Source organism: Rhinoderma darwinii, chromosome 7 (genome assembly GCF_050947455.1).
Source record: "Rhinoderma darwinii isolate aRhiDar2 chromosome 7, aRhiDar2.hap1, whole genome shotgun sequence".
Classification (NCBI taxonomy): domain Eukaryota; kingdom Metazoa; phylum Chordata; class Amphibia; order Anura; family Rhinodermatidae; genus Rhinoderma; species Rhinoderma darwinii.
Window position 1 is genome coordinate 43,958,996 of NC_134693.1, and position 26,054 is coordinate 43,985,049.

The following is a 26,054-nucleotide window of genomic DNA, read 5'->3' on the forward strand; positions in this document are numbered from 1 at the left end:
TCGGGTGAACCCCGCAATGGAAAGTGAAAGTGATAGCACAGCTTCCGTTTCCATCACCATTAGCGCAGTCGACTGCGCTATTAATTCCGTCCGAAAACCAGCCGGAATGGTGACGAACCACCGCTCCGGGGTTCCGTCTGAGGTTTCTGTCGGGTGAACCCCGCAACGGAAAGTGAAAGTGACAGCACAGCTTCCGTTTCAGTCACCATTGATCTCAATGGTGACGGAAACATCGCTAATGGTTTCCGTTCGTCACCATTCCGGCTGGTTTTCGGACGGAATTAATAGCGCAGTCGACTGCGCTAATGGTGATGGAAACGGAAGCTGTGCTATCACTTTCACTTTCCATTGCGGGGTTCACCCGACAGAAACCTCAGACGGAACCCCGGAGCGGAAGCGAACAGTGATGTGAACAGGCCCTAACACAAAAGTTTTGTATTTTTTTAAGCTGGTTCACAAAAAAAAATAATTCCAAATTCTACTGGACCAACTGCCTATTTAGAGACCGGCAGCAGCTCCAGGAGCGACATCATAAGGGACACACTAGGCGGATATGCTGAGTAAAACGACACAGCTTATCCCGGGAGCCGCAGGGAATTCCGCCAGCAAAACCGCACCAAATAGCGGCGCAGGTTTCGTGAGGCGTGTCCGCTGCGGGAATCCTGCAGGGAAAAAAAAGTTTAGACTTACCCCGGCCGTAGTTTAAGTGACGCATCTCTCTCTTCTGAACGTAGCCCCGCCTCCTGGGATGACGCTGTAGACCATGTGACCGCTGCAGCAGTCACATGGGATGAAACGTCATGACAGGAGGCGGGGCTACGCTAAGAATAGAGGATCGCGTCACCAGGACTACGGCCGGGGCAAGTCTAAACTTTTTTATAAATTTAAAAAAGTGCCTTTTTTTTTTTTCTCATGTGTGATTTTTGCGGCAGAACCGCAGCATTTCTGCAACAGAGGAGCGGCGATTCCACAGAATACATTGACATGCGACTTAAAAAGCCAAAAAGTCACACTGCAGGTCCATTATTTTTGCAGCGTGTGGATGAGATTTGTTCAAATCTCATCCACTCTGCTGCGACTGTAATACGCTGCGGATTTTACACAATAAAATGTGTTGCATAAGATCCGCAGTGTTCATGCCTAGTGTGTTCCTACCCTAAGGCCGGATTTACACAAGCGTGTGCTTTTTGCGCGCGCAAAAACGTGGCGTTTTGCGCTTGCAAAAGGTCCATAACAGCTCCGTGTGGCAGCAGCGTATGATGCGTGGCTGCGTGATTTTCACGCAGCCGCCATCATTATGACACTCTGTTTGTATGTTTGTAGCACGTGGTGCTTTTCTGTTTTCATTCATAGTTTATACGGCTGCGGAAGCGCTGGGCGTGATTTTCACGCACCCATTGACTTCAATGGGTGCGTGATGCGCGAACAATGCACAAATATCGGACATGTCGTGAGTTTTACGCAGCGGACTCGAGCTGCGTGAAAATCACTGACAGTCTGCACGGCACCATAGAGTAACATAGGTCCGTGCAAGGCGCGTGAAAATCACACACGTTTCACGGACGTATTACACGTTCGTCTGAATAAGCCCTAACAATAAGGCCCAGTTCAGAGTTTTTGGGCCTTGATATTGACTCGGACACTGCGTCAGAATCAGCACCAAAAAACTTCCAAAACCGCCTCCCATTGATTTAATCTGAAATCAATGGGAGCCAGTCGCGGAAAAAAGAAAAAGCAGCACGTCCTTTCTTGCCGCGGTTCTGCCTCTGACCTCCCATCGAAATCAATGGGAGGCAGAAAATGCATTTTTCGCTGCGTTTTCTGTCTGCTGTCCTCAATCGCCGCAGGCAAAAAACGCGGCAAGATAGTGTGGGCAGGTCAAAATCTGCCTCAAAATTCGGTGCGCGGTTCCAGGCGGTCGCCGGTGCGCATGCGCGGGAGTTTGCGGGTGCGCGTGATCGGTCGCACGGGCGGCGGTGTTTGACGGCCCCCATGCTACCCAGGGCCGCCATCAAGGGGGTATTAGGGGTACTGATGTGAGAGGCCCGGCCAAACCTAATTGAAAGGGGGGCCCGCAGCTCATGACATTCTTTTGGTGAAAAAAACGGGCCCCATTGCAGGGGCCTGTTTTTTTTCTACCAAAGGCAAGTCGCGGCAGTTTGCCGGGCCCCCCTTTCAATTAGGTTTGGCCGGGCCTCTCACATCAGTACCCATAATACCCCCCCTGATGGCGGCCCTGGGTACCATGATATAGTACTGGACGGAGTACCGTTAACAGGCGGTGCCACGGTAGGGGGGCCCAGAAAATGTAGCTGTAGGGGGCCCTGAAATTCCTGATGGCGGCCCTGGGTGTATTCACACATGCCAGTTTTGGCACATTCTTTGGCAAAAACTGCTATTGGTTTCAAAGTCACCCGAAAAGACCACAACAAAACCAGCACGTGTAAATACACTCTAAGGTCCCTTTCACACTGTTATCAGTTTTTTTTGCATCAGTATTTGTAAGCCAAACTCAGTTGTGGAAAAAAAACTGAGAAAAGGTCAAATGGAAAGATTCATACTGCTTCTTTGTTTTGGTACTGAAGCAAAATATTCATAAAATATACCCGTGTGAAAGTGGCCTAAGGGATGCTTGGGTTCCCACTCTCTTCTGTGCACCTGGCTGACTGATCTACGCCAACCCATAGAGCTGCTTTGGACTTTTTCTATCTTAATAATATTGTAAAACAAGTAAAAAAAACAAAAACGGGCAGAAGACTGTATTATATCTCTTAAAGACATCTAGGTAATATGGGTTCCACTTTTGTTAAAGAATTATAGAATGTGTGTGTGGTAAAGTACAAGTTTAACACAGAGTACTTTATAACTTCTGTCACTGTCACTGTCACTGGATCCAAATAGAGAACTGCCCAATGTGAATTAAAACAATGATGGTGCTCTGTGACAAGAAGGAAGTCCAACGAAAGTCCTCAAGGAGAAGATCTATCTCACAAAACGAACTGGTTGCTCTAAAAATATCTTCATTATTGATCCATAGCAGTAATAAACACAAAGTCCAAATTGAATCTCAGTCGGAGAGTTTTGTTCCTCTAGTTTCTTCCTGGTATGGATCAATAAATAAGATATTTTTTATAATAATTGATGATAGTCGTGAGATTCCTCTTCTTCCAAAAGTTCTGTAATAGTTTATAGAAGACAACACTTTGTGCTCTGACCTAGGAAATAATGACATATCAGTCACATGGATCACACTAAATGAAGACATTATTACATATCAAGTATTATGCATTGTGAATGAAACAATATTCAGCTGCCCAGAAAAACAGAATGCACGTGACTCCAGAATTAATTATTTACGAAATAAGATAATAGGTTTATCTGGGGAAAATTTGATTACAAGGGTCAGGAGTTTTTTTTTTTCTTCTTTTCTACCTACATTTTATTTTGCTTCCCTGTTTGTTTGTTTTTTTATTAATATTGCTGCATCCTAGGCATATGTCAGATGTTATTAAAGTATATGCTTATCTTGGATCGTCTTTTTACAATTTACCTTCAGAACCAGTCTATAAAGTGTTAAAACACAGATGCTTTACTTATCTTGTTGTGATCTAAAGACGCATTTACAATTCTTCTAGCTTTAGAGCTGAAATCTCCCAGCATTTCTTGAGGCATGATTGTCTACACAGAGCTTTATCTAGTGATTGGCATTCTGCTAAGTGTGGTGCTCAGGGGTGGACACAGATAGCTGAGGGCCCCTGTGCAAGAACAGTATATGGGCCCCTTGCTTTCCAAGATCTCATCATAATTCACCCCTTATATCTCTTTAAAAATCTATCAGTAATTGTTACCATAAAATTAATTATCTCAGGCATTTACATTTGATCTAACAAAAAAGGAACAGTGAGGCACCATACCTACTGGGCCCCTGCACAGCTGCACAGGTTTCCCCAATGGTATGTCCGCCCCTGGTGTTACTTACATAAGGGCCTGTAAAATAAACTAAAGTAAGAAACAGTAAGGGTGTGTTCACACAGAGCAGATACCTAGTTGCCATAGGTAATTCCAGCTGAAAAATCGCACCAAATTGTGGTGCAGTTTTCCAGCCAGAATGTCCGCTGCGGCAAACTGCACATAAAGAAAAAAAAGTTTCATACTAACCTGTACCCATGGCGACGCGTCCCTCTGCCATCCTGCAGCCCGGCCTCCTGGGAAAACGTTTCATCCCATGTGAGCACTACAGCTTGTGATTGACTGCAGCGGTCACATTGGATGAAATGTCATCCCAGGAGGCTGGCCTGGACGAAGAAGCACAGAATTCTGGGTAATTATAATATTTATTTTTCCGAGTTGCGGCGGAATTGCAGCTTTTCTACCACAAAAATTGCCACATCTGCTATTTGTGCGACTGCTAACTCTGCATGTCCCAGTTGTCGAAAAACTCGCTGCCTTTTTCCAATATTAGCATTTTGTGAATGCAGAACCTCTTCACTTAAGTTAATGGGAGTTACGGAGATAGCCAAGCCAGTCTTCAAATTAGGGTAAGGCCACACGGAGCGGCCCTGACATGGTTGCAACACGGCCAACAATCGTGCTGGCACTATGTAGGAGCAGCTGACAAATACCTCGTTAAGGAGTATTCTAGTTACATGCGCATGCGCACTGCCGCTCCATTCATTCTCTATGGGAGCGCCGGAGATAGCCGAGTGCAGTGTTCGGCTTTTTCCGGCGCTGCCATAGAGAATGAATAGGGGGTAAATTGTTGTAATTTGCAAAATAGTGCGGCCATAAACAGCCACTAACAGGTAGTTTGACTGCCGCTCCGAACATGGCGCCGGAGCGGTTGTTAGCCGCGTTGCGACCTTGTCAGGGCCGCTCCATGTGGCCTTACCCTAAGAGAGAGCCAGATGCATTTGTTTTCACCTTCTCTCAGCTGGATAGGATTGCTGAAAAGCCATTGGAAATGTACCCTTTTTCCTGAGATGTGTGGTTCTGAGAAGTGGGAAGTTTGTTACTAGTCCGTTTACTACAAATATAAATAAATAAATAATAAAATATAAATAGATAGATAGATAGATAGATAGTCGTCCAAGAATAGGCAGCACTCCGAGTAATAGTGAAAAAAATGCCTTTTTATTAGCCCTTGTGCAACGTTTCGGCTCTACATATGGAGCCTTTTTCAAGCATACAAACAGTGCATGAGCAAGTGAAATATATGGAGACCAGACAATCGATCTCATCAACAAGTGATTAAAAAGAAATAAAAAATAGACAATAATACAGTAATAATACAGGTGATAAAATATGCATGTATGCAACATCGTGACAGAAGACACGTAATCGTCCACATAAAGATAGAAAACACTGTATACATTAAAAACGATGTGCTAATTGGCGAGCATAACAATAAATACTCACATGTGTAAATAATGTGTCAAATTAAAAACAAACACCATGTGATACCTTGGATCCATGCTCCGCTGTGTGTTTCCGGCGCTATTCCGCGCATGCGTATAGATAATTATGAGGCCAGCAGTGGCCATCTTGGTAAAGAAAAGAAAAGTCTAACTTGGATTGTTTTTATTGTGTTATACAGCGCGTGCGTGATATGTATCTTGTAACGATCTACTTCAGACCATACAAGAGTACAAGAGATAATCTTAATGAAGACTATACAGATAACCAGAGTGTATTGAATAGTTAATGTATTGTATAAGAAGATGACAAGCATCTAGTGATTAGATCAATTATAAGAAAGATAATATTTATGTTCGAGAGAACCATCTGTCCACTTAAAAAAAACGCTGATTTAACGCACTATGTGTACAATAACATAAAACAATCACTTAAAGATCTCAAATATACAAATACATTTGTTTATTTAGCGTATCTTTACAAACCATGTCTAGAGAGTAAATATGATAGCGCATTTGATGTTAAAAAATAAAGAAAACACTCCTGGACGTATTTTTACACATCGGGACCATAGATTCATAGTAAACATGGTAAATACTTGAAAGAATTCTTTATAAGCGATCTGAAAAAGATACACAATGTTGCAAATTACAAAATATTATATTAATGTTTAATACACTGATTCATATACACAGAGGATGTATGACCAACGCATCCCACCCTTTGGGCAAGCAAATTTCTAGACTACACCATATGTGACAAAGTCAACATTGAGACCGTTTGGTCTCAATGTTTGTAATCTCTCTACCCACTGAAGTTCTTTATATTTAAGCAATTTTATACGATTACCTTCCCTGCGTGGAATTGGCACGTGATCTATCAAATAAACCAGTATTTCTCTCTCCGTGTGTCCTGCTTCTGTGTAGTGCTTAGATACTGGGAGATCCAGCCGTTTTTTTCGGATGATATAACGGTGTTGGTTTTACCGTATCTTAAATTGAAGGGAAGTTTCTCCAAAATATAGCAAATGACACGGACACTCCAATATATATTTGACATGGTCAGATATACAATTCAGATAAAACCTTATGTCATATGACCGTTTGGAATGGGGATGAATAAACTTTGGACCTTTTTGTATCCAGGAACAATTAATACAATTAAGGCAGGGATAACAACCTGTGTTGCTCTTGGTAAAGTAGGTTTGTCTATTTATTCTGCCAGGATCTATGTCAGAATGTACTAGTCTGTCTTGTAGATTAGGTGACCTACGATATGAGAAAAGGGGGTTATTTTTAATTTCAGGAATATGTGGTAAATTATGTCTCAGCATTGGCCAATGTTTAAGTATAATGCTATTAATACTATTGATGTTCTCCACAAATGTGGTAACAAAGGGTATACGAGCGGGCAATAACCCTCGTGTTCTAGTTTTTAACAATGTATCCCTCTCTATTAATTCCACCTTAGTCCTCTGACATGTGTATGGACAAAATGACAGTCCATACAAAGGAGGAGGACTTAGTGATCAAGATCGTTACAAGATACATATCACGCACGCGCTGTATAACACAATAAAAACAATCCAAGTTAGAGTTTTCTTTTCTTTACCAAGATGGCCACTGATGGCCTCATAATTATCTATACGCATGCGCGGAATAGCGCCGGAAACACACAGCGGAGCATGGATCCAAGGTATCACATGGTGTTTGTTTTTAATTTGACACATTATTTACACATGTGAGTATTTATTGTTATGCTCGCCAATTAGCACATCGTTTTTAATGTATACAGTGTTTTCTATCTTTATGTGGACGATTACGTGTCTTCTGTCACGATGTTGCATACATGCATATTTTATCACCTGTATTATTACTGTATTATTGTCTATTTTCGATTTCTTTTTAATCACTTGTTGATGAGATCGATTGTCTGGTCTCCATATATTTCACTTGCTCATGCACTGTTTGTATGCTTGAAAAAGGCTCCATATGTAGAGCCGAAATGTTGCACAAGGGCTAATAAAAAGGCATTTTTTTCACTATTACTCGGAGTGCTGCCTATTCTTGGACGACTATAGGAAATTTGGAGCTGTGATCGAGCTTCTGGGGCGTGCACCCAACTAGATCTCTGGACTGGTGCTGCTGGAAGCTGGACTTTCTAGATAGATAGATAGATAGATATCTGTGTCCTGGTCACATTTTCCATTTCTGATATTCACTTCTTTAAACGATAATATCTTTGCAACCACTTTGAACATCATAACTATTTTAAGTTTGTTTCTTTTACAAGACTTATAAGGCTTTCATTTTCTAGATTAGTTTAATTAATCGCATTTTTTTATTTTTATCATGAGCAGACAACGAATTAAAACCAAAACACTTTTTTGTAACTAAATATATATATATTTGTATTTATATATATATATATATATATATATACATACATAACACAGTCCAATGGTAGATGAACACAGCACTCCAAGGCTATGTTCACACGGGGTATTTTGCCGAGTTTTTTGACGCGGAAACCGCGTCGCAAAACTCGGCAAAGACGGCCCGAGAACGCCTCCCATTGATTTCAATGGGAGGCATCGGCGTCTTTTTCCCGCGAGCAGTAAAACTGCCTCGCGGGAAAAAGAAGCGACATGCCCTATCTTCGGGCGCTTCCGCCTCTGACCTCCCATTGACTTCAATGGGAGGCAGGAGAAAGGGTATTTCTCGCTGTTTTATGCCCGTGGCGCTCAATGGCCGCGGGCGAAAAACGGCGCGATAATTGCCGCGAAAATCGGCGTGCAGGGAGAGGAATATCTGCCTCAAAGTTCCAAACGGAATTTTGAGGCAGATATTCCTCCCCCAAAATACTCCGTGTGAACATAGCCCAATGGTTTCCAAAAAATCAGGCCATGTGCTCGTTACCTGGGGGTGAATCAATTCCCCAAAAGAATAGGGAGAGACATAGAACACAGCAACGGCACCAGGACTTCAGAGTAGATGAAAGCAAAAAGTGGATTTATTCACCTCAGTAAAGCCCTGGGGTCATTAAATGGACCCTGGGCTGTCTGCCCCTACCAGATATGGCCATTAATTGCATCACAGGGATTTCCTGTGATGCAATCAAAGGGGATACCCCTTTCTAACTTTAGCTTTGAATGCCGTGATCAGCTTTGATCACGGCATTCAAGGGGATAACGGCGGAAAGAAGAGATTTCCCTTCTCTCCGCCGTTAGAGCGGGGCTGCGGCTGTGTGTTACAGCCATTGCCCCGCTCATCGTGGCGTGCTGACACTGGCTGTCACACAGGATGAGAATACTCGTTCTGATGCGCCAAGTAACCGCCGCTCAGGACAAGTATTCTCGTCCTGTGCCGGAAACCAGTTAAAGTACAAAGTATGGGAACTTTATTGAAGCATTTCTTAATGTATTACATGCGATACACCTCCTTACAAGGATTTTAGCTAATATTTTAATATTTGTACATTAGAAAAAAAATATATAATTTTTTGCATAAACTGCACATACTATGCAACTGTATATACTAAAAGTAGCCTTCTCCTGTGCAGAGTTTGTCCAAGAGGGGATGAGATGCATTTATGAACCTGAAAATAATGCCTATTCCTTGTTTTTTTTTTCTTCAAGCAAATTGAAAGTCTGTTTCTGGGAGTGTGTGTTTTAGTGTTAATCTACGTATATTGGTCTATAAGACCGTGTCAACATTACTATTATGCCAAGTGTAGATCTTGGTAGGTTGTCTACTGTACATTGCTTTAGCTTTTTTAAATCCTCAAAAATCATTACCTCAGCACATTTTGTATAAATAAAACGATTTCAGACACCCACAAAACTGCTTCTACATTTAATTATTTTCTATGAATGGACAGATAATAAGTTTCACCACAAGTGCTGGCCAAGTTTCCTTGTATCCAAATACTTTTAGTCATCTTGTGTATTCTAGTGTATTGTGATGTAATATATTTATACAGTATGTGTGAATGGATGTGTTCTATATTTCTTAAATAAACTGTGTATTTTATATGCTTTTGATAAACACATCTGTTAAAGCAGAAGCCCAGCTTACACAGTTAAATTTACAGGTGAGATCCCAAAACGTTTTCAAATTGTCAGATATGCAATACATATTGCAATAATAATAAGAACGTGTCCTTATTGGGACATAAAACAATCAGGCTTAAGACAGTTCCGTGGTCCCCACTTAGCCAATATACATTACCAATGTAAACCAGAGATTTACCATGTGCCATATTGTCATTTAATCCATACTGGCATCTCTTGAGCACTGGCTTGTGGTGCTCTGTTTCAACTCATTGCAACATAATGCTCTAAAAACAATTAGGAAGGGACATATGTCTACTGACCCTACTGGGTGTTTATACACTTAGACAATAGGCCAAGAATCAGGAAAATAAACATGGTTGATTTTTTATTTATTTATATTTTTGTAATCTAAATAATAGCTAGATATACAGTACAGTAGGGCAAAAAATACAGCGTTAACGTTTATATATCACCTGATTAACATAAAGAATAACTAACAGCACAACTGACACCTATATAGGCAGTGAAATATTTATTGATAATGTATTAACTTATATATATATATATATATATATATATATATATATATACTGATCTGCCGGCACGTTATGCTCACTGGCAGCCGGGACCGCAGGACACTTCTGAGAGCTAGCCGGCGTCTCCCTCCCCGGAGATGCAAGCACACACGGCGGCGGGCCTGCTCTGCTGTTTCCACTAGGGTGCGTGCGCTCTTCCCCGGCATTAAAGAGCCAGCGCACACCTGTGAAATGTTCCCTACCCAAACCCAACTCTCCCTGGACTATATAAAGGACTCTGCCCTCTTCCTCCTTGCCTGAGCTTTGTTGTTGTCTACCCATGATCGTTTATGCAAATGGTCCCTTAGTTGTATCCTGTTCCCTGTGTTCCTGTATCCTGCTTCCTGTATCCTGTAACTGCGTTTGTTCCTGAGCTGAAGTCTAGTGTTGGAGTCATGTCTGTTCCATCTGCCACACTAAATCTAATTTGCAACGCCCAGTGTCATCTGCCACGCTCACTGTCATCTGCCACGCCAAGTGTCATCTGTGCCACGAATTATCTGTGTCAAAGCGTCTGCTGCATCTCATGTCTGTCTGGACTCTTATACGTGCTAAGACTTTCGCATTGACTGTTGCTTGCTCAGCTGCCGCTACGCTACGACGGAGCGGCCTAGTGGGTCCGCATACGCCAGAATCTTAACACACACATATGTGTATATATATATGACAAGTTGAATGGTTTCGCTGTATTTATAGATTGTCATTTGGATGGTGAGTTTACATAGTATTGTTAATATGTGGTTTTGATTATTTTATCAGCTTATCTACAACAAAGATTGATATATTTCACCTAATTTAACTGAGAATCACAGTACTGAAATGCTGCCGATTCTTTTCTTTCCCCAGCATTTCCACAGCAATTCCGCATAATTTCCACAGCAATATACGCACATTTTATGTGCGTATTTTGCTGCGGATTTCACCCCTTCTGAATTAAAAGACTGAAATCTGCAGTGAATACCCAGAACAGAATGAGGGTGCTGCAGTTTTGAAAGAACGCAGTATGCTCTGATTTCTATCCGGAAAATGTTCAGCAGCATGTGAATGCAATCCACTGCGGATTTTCTGCACGTAATTTCAGCAGGGAAAATCTGCAGCATTTCCATCTCATGTGAATACAGCCTAATACTACCCTGTATTGACTTTGCAATAATAAAGTTGCCATAAAACGAGCTGTTGCACCGATGGGCTGTAAAACAAGGAACAAAATTTGGAAATTGTTGCTTATATCAACTTTTTTCAATACTGGTGACCTATTTTGCCCTATTGCCTTCAAGATAGGGTAAGCTCAGGTTTGTTATCGCTTATTTACAATTTTCATTGATCACTGATGCATCTTTAATTCAATTGAGAGAGGGGAGTAAGCCGTTGTCTTTTTTCAGGTGGAAACAAAGGATCGAGCATGTTGAAATCCAACATGCCCAATCCTCTTTTTTCCGAATATCTGCCATTGAGAGTCGGGTGGCCCACATAAACATCTCATAGTCAGCCCATTCAGACAAAATCGGCATGTTCGTCCAAGTTTTGTCTGTGTGTGGGCACCTTTACAAGAGAGTAATCAGAAGTCTGTCTTGTAACGAGCTGTGCACCTGTGTGTCCATCACGTGACCAGGACAGGTTTTTATCCCCTAGAAGTATGCAATAAAGGCTCCTATTGAAAGACAGCACAAGTTGAATTTATATATAAAATATTTTGGATAAGTGTATAACTTTTCATTATACAATACAAAACACAAAAATACCCCTTTCAGTTGATTAATATGGGAGCTCTGTTTACATCCTATTAGAAAATACAATGCTCATTTTGTCATACTCTCATTTCTGGATTCTTCTTCTTCCTTTGGCAGCTGACTATGCATGTAGTAATACTTATAATGATACATATAATGATTATTGCTGAACATACTATCAGTGTTATTGTAGTTATATTATTCAGCCCTTCTGAACTGTCATTTGTAGGTTTAGTTGTGGGAGCTGGTAATGGAGGAATGACAAGAGCGGCCTGGGCTATGTTAGAAATATCTGATCTTTTAGCAACTTTATCAATAGCAACTAAAGCAAAGAAAAGAATGGTTCCATTTTCTATAAGAACATTTTCTGGCACGAATGAGAGTGTTTCTCGCAATCCAGCTTCTTGTGGGAACATACTGGAAATATTTACTTTAGTTTGTCCATTAAAGTTGTCCCTAAGGGCTTTAGGGTTGACGCTCATCCTTAAGTCATAGCTTGTAGCTGGAAAAAGAAATAAAATAATATACCAGTGTATTTATTCAAATAACATCAAAAACCTTTTATTATAGTGTGAGCTATTTACATGGAAGTGGAAACTTTCAAAAATACATCAAGGACCCATCCATCTCCCATTTCAATCACGTGGTCAGCCATAATTGTGAGCGCACGAGGACAAGCCTTTCCGTCTGACATTAAAAATGATTGTGGTTTTGCCACAAATTATAGGAAACATCTCCTCATCCATAAAAAAAAATGACTTTAAGGCAGTTGGTTGTCCGCTATATTTTTATACTATGAACCCCATAGTCTAAGTACCCTCACAGTATAAAGGAATCCTAAGCTAGTAGTGAAAATCTTTTTCTAGAATTGAGTGAGTGACTCAGGTTACCTGTACTTCTAAATATAGCTTGATATATGTCACCATTAAATGTGTGATTTTACATGCCTGGGTAAGTCAACGTATGAATACAAGATCATGGTCATTTCCTATTTGCAAATTATTAGCTCTGAAAAGTAATGGACGTAGTGAATAAAGATGTCTCACCAGTTCCCTGGTCCAGGTCATCACCAGTGGCTGTCCAGGATAAAACAATATTTTCATCCACTATCTTTGCCTCTAGATCAGTTATTTTCTCTGGTTTGAAAATGTCTGTCGGAAGTCCAGATGGTACATTGGCTATCACAAAAGATCCACCAGATGCAGTTCTGCTAAATGTATCCACAACAAGTTGTTCTTCATCGATTACAGGTCTTGGTGGATTCATGGCAACCACTCCTAAATAAACCGATGAATACGTATTACTACATGTATTAGATAGATAGATGATTGATAGATAGATAGATAGATACATACAGTGGCGTAACTACCGCTGTAGCAGCCGTAGCGGCTGCTACGGGGCCCGCGGCACGAGGGGGCCTGTGTCGCCCGCCGGCACGGGCCCCCACCATGGCCGGAGGCTCCGCTAGCAGCCGCTATGGCTGCTACAGCGCGACGCCACTAAACACTACGGCAGAGCGGGGAGGTATCTCCCCGCTCTGCCATTAAACAAAAGACATGTATCCCCTATCCACAGGATAGGAGATACATGTGTGATCGCTGACATTGATAGGGAGAACGGGGGACTGAAAGTCCCCTGAAATTCTCCATCACAAACCGCAGACTTCAGTCCCCCGTTCTCCCTATCAATGCCAGTGATCACACATGTATCCCCTATCCTGTGGATAGGGGATACATGTCTTTTGTAGGACACACTGTAGGTCAGATTTTTTCTTGGGGGTTGGGGCTGCATGGCGTTACCTACAGGGGGGGGCTGTATAGCGTTACCTACAGGGGGGCTGTATGGTGTTACCTACAGGGGGGCTGTATAGCATTACCTACAGGGGGGCTGTATGGCGTTACCTACAGGGGGGGCTGTATAGCGTTATCTACAGGGGGGCTGTATAGCGTTACCTACAGGGGGGCTGTATAGCGTTACCTACAGGGGGGCTGTATGGCGTTACCTACAGGGGGGCTGTATAGCGTTACCTACAGGGGAGGCTGTATAGCGTTACCTACAGAGGGGGCTGTATGGTGTTATCTACAGGTGGGACTCTGTATGGCATTATGTACAGGGAGGGGCTGTATAGCGTTACCTACAGGGGGGCTGTATAGCGTTACCTACAGGGGGACTGTATGGCGTTACCTACAGGGGGTTGTATAGCGTTATCTATAGGGGGGGCTGTATAGCGTTACCTACAGGGGAGGCTGTATAGCGTTACCTACAGAGGGGGCTGTATGGTGTTATCTACAGGTGGGACTCTGTATGGCATTATGTACAGGGAGGGGCTGTATGGCGTTATCTACAGAGGGCGCTGTATGGCGATATCTACAGGGGGGGGCTGTAAAAAAGGCACTATCTACAAGGGGGGGTTGTGTGACACCCAGGGGAGGGGGGGGCCCAGTCAAAAGTTTGCTATGGGGCCTAGTCTTTCCTAGTTATGCCCCTAGATAGATAGATAGATAGATAGATAGATAGATAGATAGATAGATAGATAGATAGATAGATAGATAGATAGATAGATAGATAGATAGATAGATAGATAGATAGATAGATAGATAAATAGATGATAGATAGATAGATAGATAGATAGATAGATAGATAGATAGATAGATAGATAGATAGATAGATAGATAGATAGATAGATAGATAGATAGATAGAGTGTCCATATATTTATAGCTATTTAAAGAAAATTCTTAAGAGATTTATTTTGGTTTATTTTTCTTAAATACGATGACAGCATTACGTTCTGTTAATGCTACATACAGTGGTAATGGTTAAAACAATGAATTTGCTGAACCTCTTGTCTACGGACATCATGCAAGGGGCATTGCACCTAGTTGTGGGTAGTGATGTGGCTGACTGCACGTGGAAGTCCTGCCAAAGCTTTAGGGGTTTGTAGTGGATGGAAAAACTCCAGCCAACAACAAAGGAACTGGTAACTGAAGATACAAGATTATTGCATTAGTTTGATAGTGTGTAGTTTTGTTCTTCAGTCTTTATAGTAATTTTGACTGGAAGACTACGAGGAATTAGAACATATTAGCATATGTGAACATCTAAAGTATAGTAAAATAATATGTTTTCCTACCATTTTCCACATAGCCTGGTATATAAAGAGCACGATTTCTGGGAAGTACCAAACGACCCTTTTTTTGACTGCTTTCTACACGCACTTTTAAGTTGTATCTTCCGTTAATTGAAAAAGATGTAAAGTACCTTGAGTAGATCCCATCATTCTTAACAATATCAGCGCCTTGGAGAGAACAGAATATTTTTAGTAGTACAAGCAAGCAACAATTATTCATACATTGCTATGTTTTAAAATAAATAGTCATTAAAAAGCTAGACAAGGAATCACTTTATTATAAAGTACAATCATTACTGCATAAAATTTCTTACTATAAGACACACTCTTAAAAGATATGTGTACTTTTTAACCATTTTTTTTATTGCTCTAATAATGTACATCAAGAAGAAAAAAATGACGAATGAGGCCTGAGTATATGTAACAAAAAATAAATAAATAACACAAACCAAAAGGTAAAAAGTCAGAGTTTTGAGATAAATAGAAGTCTGACTTTCTGTAGTTAAGTCACAGAATTCTGACTTTTTATTACAGAATTCTGACTAAACTATTTCGGAATTCTCACTTTTTATCTCAGAATTGTGCTAAAACATAAAGCAGCTTTGAATTTAGTCTGGAGTATAAATAAGTTACTGTTTTTGTCTACTACTTCTAGGCATACCTATATGTCTTCATGGAAAAACCCCTGTGTAGTTTGCCCTGCAGTCATACTCCCTTCTAACTGCGCCCTACTTCTTCTTAACTTACATTTAGTTGCTTAGCAATAAATGTCCATTTGGTGTACCATCAATGGCCACAAACCGCCAAAGAGATAGAAAAATGTTATGCAATGTATCTTTGTTAGTCTTAAAAACTGAGCGTTTAGGCCACGTTCTGTGGATAGGTCATTATATGTCTGTGTGTGGACAACCCCTTTAAGAATAACAATACTAAGGTGCTGTAAATAGTACTAGAATGCCTGGTAAATGAAGGCCCTCCAATTAATTGTGATGAACACCAAAAACAACTAAATTAAAGTTTGAATAAATTTGTTATTAACATCACAGGTATTAAAATATTGAATATAGACTACTACAACAACTCCCACTGCATATTCTATAATATTGCACTGGACTTGACAAACACCCTCCATTTCCAACAGGGCTGTCCCCAGGTCTAAGCCTGTGCCAAAAAAATAAATAGTAGCCAAGTTAGAGTCTGAACCTTAAACCAATTGAGAATGTGTAGCTGTACTATTAAATAACTGTTCAGTCAATATTCCCAGGCTACTTAACCAAACAGTTTTACAAAAAAGAATGGGCACAACGTCCGTGTCTAGATCTGTAAAGCTAACAAAGATCTGTCCAAACCAGATTAAATTGCTGTCAAAAAGAGTGACTCCTGAATAATAACTCGAAGGAGAACGTAGATTACGTTTAATGGACCTGCTTGCTTTGACATTAAAGCGGTTTTCCCACAAGGGACATTTATGACATATCCACAGGATACGTCATAAATGTCAGATAGACACGGGTCCCACCTCTGGGTCCCGCACCTATCTCTACTTCTTTGTGTTCCGGCTGATTTCCGACCATGAATGAGAAAACTGTGTAGCTCGCTGAGCTAAGCCGTTTTCATAACCCCATAGAACTGAATGGTAGTTACGGAAACAGTTCTTCCGCAACTGCCGTTCACTACTATGGGAGTTACGGAAACAGCGTAGCTCAGTGAGTTATGCTGTTTCTGCAACTCCAGACCATGTCCCGACCATGTTTTCAGGAAATGGCCGGGAGTCAGCGTGAGCACAAAATGCTGGAATGGGGTTTAGGAGAGCCAGTACTAGAGATAGGTTCGGGTCCCAAAAGTGGGACTCGCATCTATCTGACATTTATGACATATTCTGTGAATATGTCATAAATGTCCCTCGTGGGAAAACCCCTTTAAAGAGTATATTTATTCTGAACTGTATGTGTATTTTTCATTTTAATATTACCTGCTCCATTATCCAGAAGTTCTAAGGTATCTGTTAGTCCAGTAGCTCCTTCAATGATGGCGGTTACATTTACACCTGTCACAGGCAGTAGACCTTGACTAACAGAGGCATAGACTACCATTGGATTGGGGTAGTTATTGGTGTCTTGATTCATATGGGCATTTACAACTACAGGAGGAACATTTGCATCCACAGCCTTGGAGGTTACAGTAATTCCTATTGCTTGAGATGATGAAATACCATTACAAAGACTGTAATGCCAGGCTCCCCTCTAGAAATAAAAAATAAGCATATGTTTGTATGATGGTATCAGATGATGGATGTGTAAATCACACAAGAGGCAGAAGGATCTTTAAAATACAGTTGAATATAAAAGGCAAAGTTAACTCAATGAGCAATGCAGTATAAATGTGTTATGCCATCTTAGTCTAACATGTAATATGTCTCGCTGTATCTGTAGTAGCTATAAAGTGACAGCAACTGCAGGTCATACAACGTTTTATACTCATGCAGTCTATTAAAACACGTGTCTAGGTATTATGGAGTTATCTGTTACACATCAGTCTTAGGGTATGTTCACACACACTAATTACGGACGTAATTCGGACGTTTTTGCCCCGAATTACGTCCGAAAAATGCGCCTCAATAGCGTTGACAAACATCTGCCCATTGAAAGCAATGGGCTGACGTTTGTCTGTTCACACGAGGCGTATATTTACGCGCCGCTGTCAAATGACGGCACGTAAATAGACGCCCGCGTCATAGAAGTGACCTGTCACTTCATGGGGCGTAATTGGAGCCGTTATTCATTGATTCCAATGAAAAGCAGCGCCAATTACGTCCGTAATGGACGCGGCGTTCAAGCGCCTGCACATGCCGTTACGGCTGAAATTACGGGGATGTTTTCTCCTGAAAACATCCCTGTAATTTCAGCCGTTACGGACGCTGCCGCGTGAACATACCCTTACACAATCTGGGACGGCCTAAAGTTTCACAAGCCAAATAGCGTAAATTGCAGCTAGATCTCACCACTACATGTCAACCATTTATTCTTCCCATATCTAGTACTTAACAGCCCAGGACCTAGTCGACAAACTCCCGCATGCACCCCCTTAGCAGCTGCTTTCATTTTATTCATGACTCCTCCCACTCTGAAACTCTCTGCAATAGTAAGACCAGCGGCGGACATCGACAACAGATGGTCCCAGTGCTGATGAGCTTATAGCATATTAGCCTTCATATATATATATATATATATAAAATGAGAAAAAGAATAAAGCAGCACAGCTACAGCAGTGGTCGCAGGCCTCCTAGATTGAGGCTAGGAACCCTTGTTAACCCCTTCAGGACACAGCCTGTTTTGGCCTTCAGGACACAGCCAATTTTTTCAAATCTGACATGTTTCACTTTATGTGGTAATAACTTCGGAATACTTTTACCTATCCAAGCGATTCTGAGATTGTTTTCTCGTGACACATTGGACTTTATGTTACTGGCAAAATTTGCTCGATACATTAAGTATTTAATTGTGAAAAACACCAAAATTTTGCGAAAAATTGCAAAAATTAGCAGTTTTCTAAATTTATATGTATCTGCTTGTAAGACAGATGGTAATACCACACAAAATTGTTGCTAATTAACATCACCCATATGTCTACTTTAGATTGGCATTGTTTTTTGAACATCCTTTTATTTTTCTATGACATCACAAGGCTTAGAACTTTAGCAGCAATTTCTCACATTTTCAAGAAAATTTCAAAAGGCTATTTTTACAGGGACCAGTTCAGTTGTGAAGTGGAATTTAGGGCCTTATATATTAGAAACCCTCGATAAGTCACCCCATTTTAAAAACGTCACCCCTCAAAGTATTCAAAACAGCATTTAGAAAGTTTCTTAACCCTTTAGATGTTTCACAGGAATTAAGGCAAAGTAGATGTGAAATTTTCAAATTTCTTTTTTTTTTTGCAGAACTTAATTTTTCATCTATTTTTTTTGTAATACAGAAAGTTTTACCAGAGAAACGCAACTCAATATCTATTGCCCAGATTCTGCAGATTTTAGAAATACCCCACATGCGGCCCTAGTGCACTTATTGACTGCAGCACAGGCCTAAGAAACAAAGGAACACCTAGAGGATTTTGGGACTTCCTTTTTTATTAGAAAATATTTTAGGCACCATGTCGGGTCTGAAAGGCTCTTGTGGCGCCAAAACAGTGGAAATCCCCCAAAAGTGACCCCATTTCGGAAACTATACCCCTTGAGGAAATTATCTAGGGGTATAGTGAGCATTTTGACCCCGCAGGTTTTGTGGAGAAATTATTGGAAGTAGGCCGTGAAAATGAAAATCTACATTCTTTCAAAGAAAATGTAGGTTTAGCTAATTTTTTCTAATTTCCACAAGGACTAAAAGGAGAAAATGCACAACTACATTTGTAAAGCAATTTCTCCCGAGTAAAACAATACCCCACATGTGGTAATAAACGGCTGTTTGGACACACGGCAGGGCTTAGAAGGGAAAAAGCGCCATTTGGCTTTTGCAGCTCAAATTTAGCAGGAATGGTTTGCGGAGACCACGTCGCATTTGCAAAGCCCCTAAGGGACCAAAACAGTGAAAACACCAAAAAAGTTACTCCATTTAGGAAACTACACCCCTTGAAGAATCCATCTAGGGGTGTAGTGAGCATTTTGAACCCACAGGGGTTTCATAGATTTTATTAGAATTGGGCAGTGAAAATAAAAAAAAATCCTTTTTCTTCAATAAGATGTAGTTTTAGCTGAAAATGTTCCATTTTCTCAACAAATAAATGAAAAAAAGCGCCACAACACTTGTAAAGCAACTTCTCCTGTGTATGGCAATACCACATATGTGGTCATAAACGGCTGTTTGGGCACAGAGTAGGGCTCAGAAGGGAAGGAGCGCCATTTGGCTTTTGGAGTACAGATTTTGCTGGATTGGTTTCTGGGCGCTATGTCGCATTTGCAAAGTCCCTGTGGGAACAAAACAGTGGATCCCCCCCAGAAGTGACCCCATTTTGGAAACTACACCCCTCAAGGTATTCACTTAGGGGTGTAGTGAGCATATTAACACCACAGGTGATTGGCAGAAATTGGTGTGCACTCGATGTTGCAGAGTGAAAATGGGATTTTTTTCTATAGATATGCCAATATGTGGCGCCCAGCTTGTGCCACTGGAGACACACACTCCAAAAATTGTTAAAAGGGTTCTCCCAGGTATGGTGATGCCATATATGTGGAAGTAAACTGCTGTTTGGGCACACTGTAGGGTTCAGAAGGGAGGTAGCGCCATTTGGCTTTTGGAGCATGGATTTTGCTTGTAGTAGTTTTGTATTGAGTCTTACTGGTGTTTCCGTTTATAATGTGCGGGTACATGTAAGCCGGGCGGAGTATATAAGGGGCATAGTCAGGTGGTATAATAATAGGGTAAACAAAAACAATAAAATAATCCATAGATGTGTGTTACGCTGTGACACAATCCTTTCTGCACAGGCCGGTGTCGCACTGATATACGGCGTCCTTTCTTATGCCCCTTTTGGTCCACACTCCGCACCTTTGCAGTTTGAGGAATTTTGCTGAGAAGTGTTGTCCTGGTATAATACGGGCACCGTCGCTTCCAGCAGATATGTTTGGGCTCTCCCCTTCCTGGTTCCCTAATTTTAGGGGCCTTGATAATTCGCCACTTGAAACAGAAGAAATGTTCCCCTCGGGCCGGCACAACTGCATATTTTTATTTCCTGGCTTATTGGAGCCTTAACTAATTTTATTTTTTCATAGACGTAGTGGTATGAGGGCTGTTTTTTTTGCAGGACGAGCTGTAGTTTTTATCGGTACCATTTTGGGGTATATGCGACTTTTTGATCACTTGTTATCCTTTTTTTTTGGGAGGCAAGGTGACCAAAAAACAGCAATTCTGGCATTATTTTTTTAATTCTTTTAATACAGCGTTCACCAATCGTTATAAATTACATGTTACCTTTATTCTGCGGGTCAGTCCGATTCCGACGATACCTAATTTATAGAACTTTTTGCACAATAAAATAACTTTTGTAAAGAGAATAGATTTTTTCTGTCGCCATGTTGTGAGAGCCATAACGGTTTTAATTTTTCCGTTGACGGAGCTGTATGAGGGCTTATTTTTAGCGAGACGAGTTATAGTTTTTATAGGTACCATTTTTGGATACATGCGACTTTTTGATCACTTTTTATTTCAATTTTTGGAAGACAAAGTGACCAAAAAATAGCAATTATGTCAGTATTTTTTAGTTTTTTTTTTACGGCGTTCACTGTGCGGAATAAATAACATAATATTTTTATAGTTAAGGTCGTTACGGTCGCAGCGATACCAAATATGTATGGCTTTATTATTTTTTCAATAATAAATGACTTGATAAAGGAGAAAGGGCGATTGTGTTTTGTGTTATTATTTGAAACTTTTATTGTATTTTTACAACTTTTATTTTTACTTTTTTTACACTTTTTTTTTACACTTTTCTTTAGTCCCACTAGGGGACTTGAAGGTCCAACTGTTTGTTTGATGTTCTAATACATTGCACTACCCATGTAGTGCAATGTATTAGAACTGTCAGTTGTTCACTGACAGCAAGCCGATCAGGCTCCGCCTCCGGACGGGGCCTAATCGGCTAACGTAATGGCAGATAGGAAGCCTTTGTTAGGCTTCTGGTTGCCATAGCAATCGCCCCCCCGCAACAATCGGCCCCCGCAATCGCGTAGCGGGGTGCCGATGTTGCTATAACAACTTAAATGCGGCGGTCACTATTGACTGCCGCAATTAAGGGGTTAATCGGTTTGGATCATCGCTGTGATCCGACCCGATGTTTTCCCCCAGTACTAAGGCTGCTAGTAGCAGCCTGTACTGGGAGATGCCGGGCTGCGGAGAGCGTCTGTGTGCTCTGTTAGGAGCACACGTGGATTAACGGGCTGCAGGCACAACGACCAGCTTTGTAGCCCGTTAATCTACGTGGGGTGATCGTGAAGGGGTTAATGAAATCCCCCAAAAATGAAGAGGCAAGGAAAATTCCAAGGAAATTGGTGAAAAAAAGTGGTGTGCTTATTCACCCCAGGCAGGCAACGTTTTGAACCGTCTCTATGGGATCTTTGGCTTGGAGGGTAATTAACTATGAGAAAACACTGCTGGGAGTGTGGGTCAGAAGGGAGAGCAAGACTGTGAAGACTGGTCTGCTGCTGACAAGACCTGATATTAACAGAGGGGTGAGGGCTAACCCCTGCAAAGGGCTGGACTGTGTGAGTTATACCTGGACTTTTGTTACGTGAAACGTTTCTTTCTATTCTAACCCTTGTGTATGCTGAGGAGACAAGCTACCGTTGTGTATATTGTATTTCCCTGATTGAAAGAGAAATAAAGCTTCTAAAGTCCTGTTCAAACAAGAATACTGCGCTGAGAGTGTCTCTTTGCCTATCTACATTCCCCAAACTGCTACAATATATACTGTATTTTTCGGACTATAAGACGCAGTTTTTAGCAAGAATTAATCTTGCTAAAAAGTCCCTGTGTCTTATAGTCCGCAGTCAAGGGACCCAGCACATCATGGAGCAGGGGGGGGGGGGGTGATGTATGGAGCGAGCTCTCGCGCTGCATACACTGCATACGCTGCTCTAATGGCCAGGAACAGCAATTTCGCTGTTCCTGGCAGTTTAAAGGGGTTGTGACATAAAACACACATATCCCCTATCCACACGATAGGAGATACATGTGTGATCGATAAGGAGAAAGGCGACCGAAAGTTACCAAGAGCGCTGCATGAGAAGCTGTGACTTCCGCGTTCTGTGTCCGGCAGCTTCATAGAGATCAATGGGATTCTTCTGCGCATGCGCCAGCGGCTCTCCATTGATCTCTATGGAGCTGCGGAACAAATATGCCGGACACTGAACCCGGAAGTCCAGGCTTCTCATGTAGCGCTTTGGGTGACTTTCAGTCCCCTGTTCTCCTTTATCGCTGGGTGTCCCAGTGGTCGGACGCCCAGCGATCTCACATGTAGCCCCTATCCTGTGAAAGGGGATACATGTGTTTTATGGCAAACCCCTTTAACTAGTTAAATGCCGCGGTCAATAGCAACCGCTGCATTTATAGGGGTTTTTCTATGAAGGACATTTATGACATATCCACAGGATATGTCATAAATGTCAGATAGATGCAGGTCCCACCTCTGGGACCCGCACCTATCTCTAGAACGGGGCCCCCTAAATCCTGTTCTAGCTTTCTGTGCTCTCCCGGCCACTTCGTTACATGTGGAGATAACTGGAACAGCGTAACTCTTTGAGCTACGCTGTTTCCGTAACTCCCATAGAATTGAACAGTAGTTACGGAAACAGCGTAACTCACATGCTACGCTGCTTCCGTAACTGCCATTCACTACTATGGGAGTTAGGGAAAGCGCGTAATTCAGCGAGTTACGCTGTTTCAGTAACTCGACATGTAACCAAGTAGCAGCTTGTTGAAGTCCCCTAGGGGAACTAATAAAATCTTTAAAAAAAAAAACCTTAGATAAATTTTCAGGAGTGTAAAAAAAAAAAATATAACATTTTTTAAAAAAATAAAAAAAATAATCTGGTATCGCTGCGTCTGTAAAAGTCCGATCTATTACAATATACCATTATTTAACTCGCACGGTGAGTTTAAGGCCTCGTTTACACGTCCGTGCGACGCGCGTGCTTTTCACGCGTGTCGTACGGACCTATATAAGTCTATGGGGGCATGCAGACAGTCCGTGAGTTTTGCTCAGCGTGAGTCCGCTGAAAAAAACTCACGACATGTCCTATATTTGTGCGGTGTTCGCGCATCACGCACCCATTGAAGTCAATGGGTGCGTGAAAATCACACATGCCACACGGAAGCACTTCCGTGGGATGCGCGTGATTCGCGCAACAGCAGTCAAAAGTATGTTTGCAAACAGAAAATCACCACGTGCTTTTCTATTGACAAACATCCAAACGGAGTGTCATCATGATGGCGGCTGCGCGAAAATCACGCAATCGCGCATCATACGGGGCTGACACACGGAGCTGGTAAGTGCCTTTTGCGCACGCAAAACGCAGCGTTTTCTGACTCTTTTCTTTGAGATTTCTAGCAAGGGAAACGAAATCTCGCGAGATTACGGAGGTAAACTAGATTTTGTTTCCCTTGCTGAAAATCTCAAAGAAAAGAGTCAGAAGTGTCAGGATTCTGAATACACATGACGTCGAGGCTGGATTTCATGTGTATTCATTATCAGGACACTTGATTAACGTTAATCTCTGTTTATGTGGCTGCACATCGCTGCTGTGTAAATCAATGGAGATGAGTGTATGACGCTGACTGGTCACTGATTGGTCAGCGTCATACACGTAAACACGCCCAGTTGAAAACACAATACACGCCCAGTTGGACATAACGAAAAAAAAACGCCCAGTTGTCCATTTTAAAGCTCATTTGCATATATATATAAAATAGCTCATAACTTGGCCAAGAATGAAAGTTTAAAAAAAACAAAACGTTACTGTTCTCTACATTGCAGTGCCGATCCCATGCAATAGGAGATAGGGATTTGAGAATCTGGTGACAGAGCCTCTTTAACAGCCAGTTGTCAATTTATTCATACATTTCTATAAGGAATAACGGAGAAATGGCACAATGCAGAGTTCTAAGAAAATATGTTCCAGAATTGTTATATCCTAGGGAATACAAGTATTTACTAAAACAGACATGTCAGGAGAGGTGACAGATACTCTTTTAAGTCTTTTTAAAAGTGGTCAAAGTTGATGTCACAAAAATAAGTCACCCGATAGAAAGTAACACAGTTCTGAATTTCTCATACAAGGCTCTTAATCTCACTATGGCATAACTATGACATGTTTCCACGCTTTGATTCTGAAAAATATATAATTTAAAATATATATATATGTTTAATGAAAAAAAGCTTTGTCTATGTTCACCCTTACAACCACATTTATTATGTCCCAATGCATCTACCTGCAAGAAGTAGATGAGATGGAAGTATGGCTTTAGAATCAGACAACACAGAGTTTATTTGTTGTCTATTACCATGCAGACACAAAGGTTTGCATAGGAGCTGAAAAAACAAAACGGTAGGATATTATTGATCAAGCCCTATTGCAATTTTGTATCATTTCTGATTTTAGGTGCATTGGGACAATAGCAAAAAAAATGGTTGCGGAGGTGACATAGTTTTAAATTAACTTATTGCTATTTAACTCCTACTTATATTTTGTGGCAGACATAAAAGGCTTACCTCAGCTGTTCCTGGAATTTGAAGTCTTGCAGATTTGGTAGCTGTGTCAGTAACAAATTGTGTTGCTGTATACAGTTTTCCTTTTGGATCCTGCAAGTTAATATTGGGTACTGCAGATTGCCAAGTGACCAGAAAGAAAGTCTCATTCCCCACAGTTTTATCAATGAAAACTGTGCCGTTTAAGCAATTTTTGCTTGCAATTGTTGATGCAGTGCTCTCCAGCTGTATATGGATTGAAAACGAGCACGTCATTATACTGAATTAAAGTGTGGAAATACAGGAAGATACTGTCAAATATTTAATAAAATGAATGAGCTTTCATGGTTAATTTTCCAGCCCATGTTCCGAACAAGATGAGCAGCAGTTGCAATTCTAAAGTCTCTCACTCTGGAAGACCCAAGACAGTCTGTGCTTTACATGGACAGTCAATTAATTTCACTTGGCAGGGAGTTTAATACTTGCTACCTAAAAGCACAAAAAGCACAGGGGACATAACACCCAAAATAAATAGAAGAAATAGTGCTTTGTTTGTGTCTGTTTCTATGGTGATGAGCATCTGATGTCATCTCTGTGCGCTCCGTCACCACGCAGACGCATAGCGCTTCCGGTAATGCGATGCCCTCATCATGTGAGCTGAGCGCCGATTTGTGTGTTAATCACAGGTGTAGGTATTTTGTCCAGCGTCTCTATAAAACCCCCCGATATTTTTACTATAGTTAGCCTCCTGACAAAGCCTGTCTTGGGCGAAACGCGCGTCGAGGCGTTTTTTGTGCCACATCTCCCTCCTCCCTCTACTATGTCTCTAGGTACAGTTTATTCATAATGATATTCTGGTGATGACTCTTTTCAGCTTTACATTCTATCTTATCATTTTCATCGCTGTTTTGGGGTCATACCT

General features: G+C 41.3%; 1 protein-coding gene across 1 annotated transcript in view; it reads right to left on the minus strand.

Annotated features, from left to right (window-relative positions):
• Positions 1-11,848: 11,848 nt before the first annotated feature.
• LOC142657148 (calcium-activated chloride channel regulator 1-like) overlaps positions 11,849-26,054 on the minus strand; it is a 28,199-nt gene continuing 13,993 nt past the window's right edge. Inside the window, exons 10-14 of the mRNA XM_075832197.1 lie at positions 25,157-25,378; positions 16,872-17,142; positions 14,903-15,067; positions 12,818-13,048; positions 11,849-12,273 (exon numbers count right to left, since the gene is read on the minus strand). Coding sequence (XP_075688312.1) covers positions 11,849-12,273; positions 12,818-13,048; positions 14,903-15,067; positions 16,872-17,142; positions 25,157-25,378 — 1,314 coding nt within the window. The remainder of the gene's footprint in view (positions 12,274-12,817; positions 13,049-14,902; positions 15,068-16,871; positions 17,143-25,156; positions 25,379-26,054) is intronic.